The sequence below is a fragment of the Humulus lupulus genome, chromosome 2, assembly GCF_963169125.1.
Source record: "Humulus lupulus chromosome 2, drHumLupu1.1, whole genome shotgun sequence".
NCBI classification, from domain to species: Eukaryota; Viridiplantae; Streptophyta; class Magnoliopsida; order Rosales; family Cannabaceae; genus Humulus; species Humulus lupulus.
In genome coordinates this window covers 236340847-236347462 of record NC_084794.1, presented here as the reverse complement: position 1 = coordinate 236347462, position 6616 = coordinate 236340847, and the positions used below count along the sequence as shown (strand labels likewise).

Here is a 6616-nt window from a genome sequence, read left to right as displayed (position 1 = left end):
AATATTCTATATATAACATAAAATTCTTATATTTAATCGTAGATTGTAAACATGATTTAAATTTAAATAAATGATTAAAGAAATTAAAATAGAATATTTTTGAGATATTTTACAATGATAATTATTTAAAAATAATAAAACCATAAATTTTATAACTTAAATAAAATTTAATTAAACTTAAACTTGAAGTAATAGAATAATATCATATTAAACATATAATATAATATACTAACAACTAGCAACAAACTTCTTTTTTTTTTTTTAAAAAAAAACTAGCAACAAACTTAAATTTAAAATCCATGTATAATATTAATATTATATATATATATTTTGGTAAGTAAGAAATTTCATTAATCAAACACCAAATACAACAGTAGTATTAACCTGTACATCAACAGCAACCCAACAGGGGCACCAAACCAGCCCAAAAAAAAGACTACATTTAAATCCCCAAACCAAATCTTATCCAACATATTAATTCTGTTCTGTAATATCATTTGACCTTTAGCTTTAATATCCCTTTTGATACAATTGACTATACAATCAATGCTAATAACTTTCCCTTCCCAAAAAACCACATTACGCACTCTCCATATATGGTAGACAGAAGCAGCTATGCTCGCTGCAAAAATCCCCCTCCGAAATCGAGATATGCCCTTTCCTCTACTTAGCCAGCACAGAAGACCATGCAAATTATCTGATATAGAAGACCAACCCAGCCAAATCTTTATCTCAGTGATACATCTCTTGCTATAACAACAAGAGAAAAAAAGGTGTACCCCATCTTCCTGAGCATTACCACAAATTAAACAGCTTGTATCAGCAGCAACTCCAATATGATGAAGTCTATCTTTTGTTTTCAGTTTATTCAGGTAAGCTAACCAAGTTATAAAAGCATTGTTGACGGTGAAATCTCGTCAACGAAATTAGATCGGAAAACTCAAAGGTAAGTCAGGCGAAATTTATATAAGAATTGAGAATAAACTTTAAGGAAAAGTAAACACAGATAAACAATGGACCAAGCCTTGGTATATTTCTCAATAGCCTCTGCATACAATGAATTTTCCAACCCCCTTCTCTGTGGAAGTGGGGTTCATTTTATAGTAGGCTCTAATGGCCCTGGGTACATGGTGGTCCAGGGGACCAGATGGTACACAAGTACACTAACAGGAGAGTGGTTCCAGGGGTAGTGATGTCGGCTCTGGTACAAGGTCAGAGATCATGGGAGCACCTCACATCCTGTACCTGGTCATGCCTCCACTACCTGCCTGGTACGGGTGTCAGAGGAGTGGCTGGTGAGGACCACAGATGGTACTTTGTTCGTACCTCCACTACTTATCTGACGTGGGTACTATGTCCGTACTCTAACTCCTTTCAATTCGTCAGTGGACTCCGTACCTCGTGAGATCAATGCCATGTGACCCTCATTTGCAAGGCATAGATTCGAGGTGGTAATGACCCATGCACTGGCTGTGCCTTGCAAGGCTCCTAGTGGCGAAGGGCCTAGCTATACTTGCCTCCTTGCGGCATGGATCCAGACTAGTGACGCGATGGTGCAACGGCCTCCCGAGAAGATGGTGGCCTACGGGCCTCACTGGGGGCGCGCGCATGGAGGGCCTCGCTGGTGGCGCGCGCATGGAGGGCCTCGCTGGTGGCGCGTGCCTGATGGCCTCGCTAGGAGGCGCATGCCTGATGGCCTCGCTAGGAGGTGCATGCCTGATGGCCTCGCTAGGAAGGGCATGCCTGATGGCCTCGCTAGGAGGCGCACGCCTGATGGCCACGCTAGGAGGCGCATGCCTGATGGCCTCGCTAGGGGGGGCATGCCTGATGGCCTCGCTAGGTGGCGCATGCCTGATGGCCTTGCTAGGAGGGGCATGCCTGATGGCCTCGCTAGGAGGGGCATGCCTGATGGCCTCGCTAGGAGGTGCATGCCTGATGGCCTCGCTAGGAGGGGCATGCCTGATGGCCTCGCTAGGAGGGGCATGCCTGATGGCTCGAGGTCCCAATGAGAGTGTAGGCGTATGGGAGTCTAAGTGCATTCTTTGGGTCTTTTATAAGCATGGAATATTGAGCATCCATGGGGGTATGTCCCGGGCGTCTTTGGCAGCGTTTATGCGTATGAGTGCATCTTGACCCGTGAGCATGTCAGCCTTGCGCGGGCACGTCGGACCTCACTATGTGAGGGCCTTGTGCACCTATCCTCTTGCAGTATTCATTGTGGCCCCCTAGCTTAGCAGGGCCATACCTTGTGGCTCATAATGTGTTGTTTCTCAGGAGACGATCTCTTGTATTCATCAAGGCCTACAGGCTCGGGCCCAATAGCATGAATAAGTGACCTTTGTCCCTATGTTCCAATCCGGGACTAAAGAGTTTTTATTTGGTGGATTTTTGGCATCCACAAGCATGCTTGGGCACCAAATAAGCAGTCCAAATATATCTAGTCCAAGCCAAGTTCCCACTCGGTAAACTTCCCTTCAGATTATCATAAATTTCTTTAAGATTATACTTCTTTGAGATAAAACAATGATAAGAACAGATTTCCTTCAATCTATTTTTCACAGCGACAATCTTTTTCTAATACCAACTAGCTTGCAAGGGGGCCTCATAATCCCACCAATAATCTCCTTTAAGATAAACTGAGTGAATCCATTTAACCCACAAATTCTCCTTATTAGCTGCAATATCCCACACATACTTTACTAAAACAGCTAAATTCCACATATCAAAGTTACGAATACCCAAACCTCCTTTATACTTGCTTTGACAAACATGTAATATATATTAATATTATATTAAACATGTAATGTAATATATAATCTCTTGTTCTCACTGCCAAATTCAAAAACTAGAGCAAATATAAACTCATACAAAAATAAATAAATAAATTAAAATATAATATTTTAAAGATATTTTATAATAATTTAAATAATTAAGTTGTATTTATTTAAAAATAATAATGCCATACATATATATTTTTTATCTTATAAATTTGTGTGATAGTTTATGTTTTATGAAGTGATTGAAGCTCTTTTTCTTTATTAGGAACTAAAAATAGTTGATGCATGTAATACTACTCGACACTATGACTCTTTCTATTATTAATTAATTTTTAAATATTATTGTAATTTATATATATTTCATGTAGTCATGCAAATATATATCTATGTCAATATTTTGTTTAGATGTTATATATGTAAAGATTATTGATATAAATATTTATATATACTATAGAATTGTAATTTATTCTATTATGTATTTAAAAAAAAATGTGAACACGTTTTTATTAAAATTAGAATTATAATTCATTCTATATACGTGGATTTCAATTAAATTTTTAAAAATAATAAAGTATATATAATAAAAAAATTAAAGACATTTTTTATTTTCAAATTATTTAATTTAAAAAAAATCAATTATTTATTTAATAACATTATGATAAATTATTATACATTCGGAACAGTACACCAAACACATTAGAGTTGCCATGTAAAAAAAAAAAAAAGCGGGAAGTGGATAAGAGCCGAGCCGAGCCCTCACAGTGTCCATTCAATTTTGCACTGTCAAACTACGCAGCTGTGACAAACATAAACAAAAAAGACCAATTAAAGAATGAAACGTGGAGCATAGTGTGAAGGAAAAAAAATCTTCGTCAAAACGTGACTAGTCAGTCATACGAAATTCTGACACAGAGGTGAAAAAAGCCATCTTACCGTTAAAGAAACCAAGAGCGAAGAGAGCTCACTGGAACTGGATAGGAAAATGGCCGTACAGTCTTGCTCAATTCCCCTTCTCTCATCTCTTTCCTTACCCAAATTTAGCCCTAATTCTTCAGAAGCTTCAACTAGGGTTTCCATTCCTTCCAGAAGGTTCTCATCATCATCATGGAGATTGAACGCGACGGGTTTTTCTGAAATTGAGCCTGATCTCAACGAAGACCCAGTCGATCGTTGGGCCACCAACAGTGTCAGCGCGGTAATAAATATATAGATATCTGACTCATAATTGCACAAATTTGAGATTATTTGGCTGTTAAATTGGTTCTTATTTTTGGTTGAATTGAACAATTCAGGAAGATTTTGTGTATGGAGTTTATGATGGGCATCATACTTTCCATGAAGGCGAGGACAACAAAGGTATTAGTTATTAGTTAAGCTCAGTGTTTTTTTTTTTGCTGAGAATTTTATGTAAATTGTGCTAAGGGGGTTTATCGAGTTATTTGGTCTTAAATGAAGGTTTTTTTTTTTTTTTTTTTGTGAAATTGAACTGATTAGCTAATGATTCTGTAAATATTATGAAAGGTGGGGCAGTGAAAGGTTATGTTTATAAAATAGAATTGGATTGATAAATATTAGAGAAAAATATGGAATAATGAATGAGTTCATCATTTTTTAATAATAAATTATGAGAAGCTAACTTGGACCCGAAGTTGTCAGTTTTTTTCTTTTTACCATGAATATACATGAAGATACGGGATTTGATAGTATAAAATTATCCAAGTTTTTTAGTGGGAATAAGTTATCATTATGCTTGGTGGATTAATTAAGTTGTTATATTCTCTTTCATTTTACAACAAAATTACATGATAATTATGTAATTCATCTTATTATACCTAACTGGATAAATTAGTTGCTATTGGAAAGTGGGGATCCATTGATGCTTGGTTTGATCATGTATTTTCAGGAACTTTTTGGGAAGCACTATCATCAGAAATTGCATCAGTAGACCCACCAACTGGTTTCCAAGGTTTTAATAGCAACACTTTTTTTTTTGGTAACATTGATGAGACGACAGCATTATTTACAATAATACATTTTCACTATTGCAAAACTTAATTTTCAATGTTGTCAACTAATTTTGTAGTTCTCATCATTATTAAATTACAAAAAAGAATGTTAGTCCAAGTGGCTGAGTGTGTGTGTGAGAGTTTGGGGTCTGGTATTCAAACCCCACTTGTTTTTCTTTTGTTATAATTTAAATTAAAAATTACAAATAGAATCTAACACCTTTATTGTGAATTTGTCACGCTTGGTATACCAAAAAATGTATTTCTGTATAAATAATGGTTATCTAAGACTACTTCATGTTAATTCAATAATGTAAGAGTGTCGAGCCATGACTTTATGGATACCCAATAAGACTGTTTTATGTTATTTTATTGTCTTTGGAATGTTTTATTTATTTATTCAGGGGATACCAACCATATTGGAATTCCTCTAGTCTAACAAGATGACTCTATTCTTGGATCAATTTTTGCTAAAGAAGAAAATATGCATCGCTGTGAATATTGAACATCTTCTGGTTTTAATTTCTTGCAGGGCTTATTTCGTGGCTGTTTCTTCCAGCAGCTGCAGCTGGGATGTACTTCAATGCTCCTGTATGTAAATATATGAAAGGAAACAACCCCATCTAATTTTCCAAGTGTCAAATGTCTTGTCGTATATTTACTTCAGTAGAAAATCACTCTTTCCTATTTGTTTTTACCTTTTAGGGGGAGTACTTGTTCATTGGGGCAGGTTTATTTACAGTGGTGTTTTGCATCATTGAGATGGATAAGCCAGATAAACCCCACCACTTTGAGCCTCAAATTTACAATATGGAGAGAGGAGCTCGTGACAAGTTAATTTCTGACTACAATACAATGGACATTTGGGATTTCAATGAGAAATATGGAGACCTTTGGGATTTCACCATCAAGAAGGATACTACAACAATAAAAAATAGATGAGATCCATACAATCTAATGAATATTCTTAGCCAGCAAAAACATGAAAGGTATACATAATATATTTGATTGTCTGTCCATTCTCTCTTTTTTTTACTATTATTTTTCGGCTACCTTAAGATGAGCTGTTTTGTTTATACACCAGACCAAGTAGTTGTAAATTTATATGTATCAAAGGCATGTGGTTACAACAAATTATGCCCTTGTTTTTTTTTTAATTTCTTCTTTTGTTTATATATTATATTCAGATTTCACAAATCTACAAAATAATGAGAAGTTGGCCATAGATATATCATCAAAATTTTCTACAGTAGCAAACAAACTGAAAGAAAAAGATACAAGTTAAATGGGAATAATGAGTCAATTTTGATCAATAATATCTGATGTGCTGAATAATATCAGTGTCACTTGAGACCAAATTATTTTGTATCTCATTACCATTTCAACAAATTGAGTCACATGTGGTTTCTAGTCCAACATAAATCTTATGATGTTGGTCATGGTTCATAGTGTGAGCTGTATAGTTTTTTTATGCCCAAAGTCGAAGCTTTCATAAGACTTTGTATCAACTTTTTTATTTTCTATGTTCTTATGTAGTACATGACTTTGTGCCACTTTTGTCCAATTAGAGGATCTTTCAGTGTCATTGGAAGCCCATCCCATACGCCGTCTCTGTTGTTCATAGATGATTTTTTTTCACCCTTGTGAGCTGTTGTTATAGTCATAGTCAGATAGAGTTCATGAATTACAATTATGGCCAGCAGAAGTTTCTGTTGAAAGACCAGACCAGCCACAGTATGTGTTGAAAAATAGCTCATATCTATGGTTTTGTTTAAAGAATCCAGATCTTCTATTGCGTATCCATTTTAATCTGAATAAGAAATAATAATAAAT

At 35.6% G+C, this 6616-nt stretch overlaps 1 protein-coding gene across 1 annotated transcript; it reads left to right on the top strand.

Annotated features, from left to right (window-relative positions):
• The first annotated feature begins 3628 nt into the window (after positions 1-3628).
• Positions 3629-5917, top strand: LOC133819075 (photosynthetic NDH subunit of subcomplex B 5, chloroplastic). The gene is made up of 5 exons (XM_062252234.1): positions 3629-3972; positions 4070-4133; positions 4681-4743; positions 5316-5374; positions 5489-5917. Exons 1-5 carry the CDS (start codon positions 3760-3762, stop codon positions 5723-5725), a joined length of 636 nt encoding a protein of 211 aa, XP_062108218.1. The 5' UTR covers positions 3629-3759; the 3' UTR covers positions 5726-5917.
• The last annotated feature ends 699 nt before the right edge of the window (positions 5918-6616 follow it).

Bases quoted from the DNA above. Each gene is read 5' to 3' on its own strand.
- LOC133819075 (XM_062252234.1), top strand. From the start codon at position 3,760: ATGGCCGTACAGTCTTGCTCAATTCCCCTTCTCTCATCTCTTTCCTTA. The intron at 4,134-4,680 runs GTATTAGTTATT...ATGTATTTTCAG, and splicing joins TGAAGGCGAGGACAACAAAG to GAACTTTTTGGGAAGCACTA. The intron at 4,744-5,315 runs GTTTTAATAGCA...AATTTCTTGCAG, and splicing joins CCCACCAACTGGTTTCCAAG to GGCTTATTTCGTGGCTGTTT.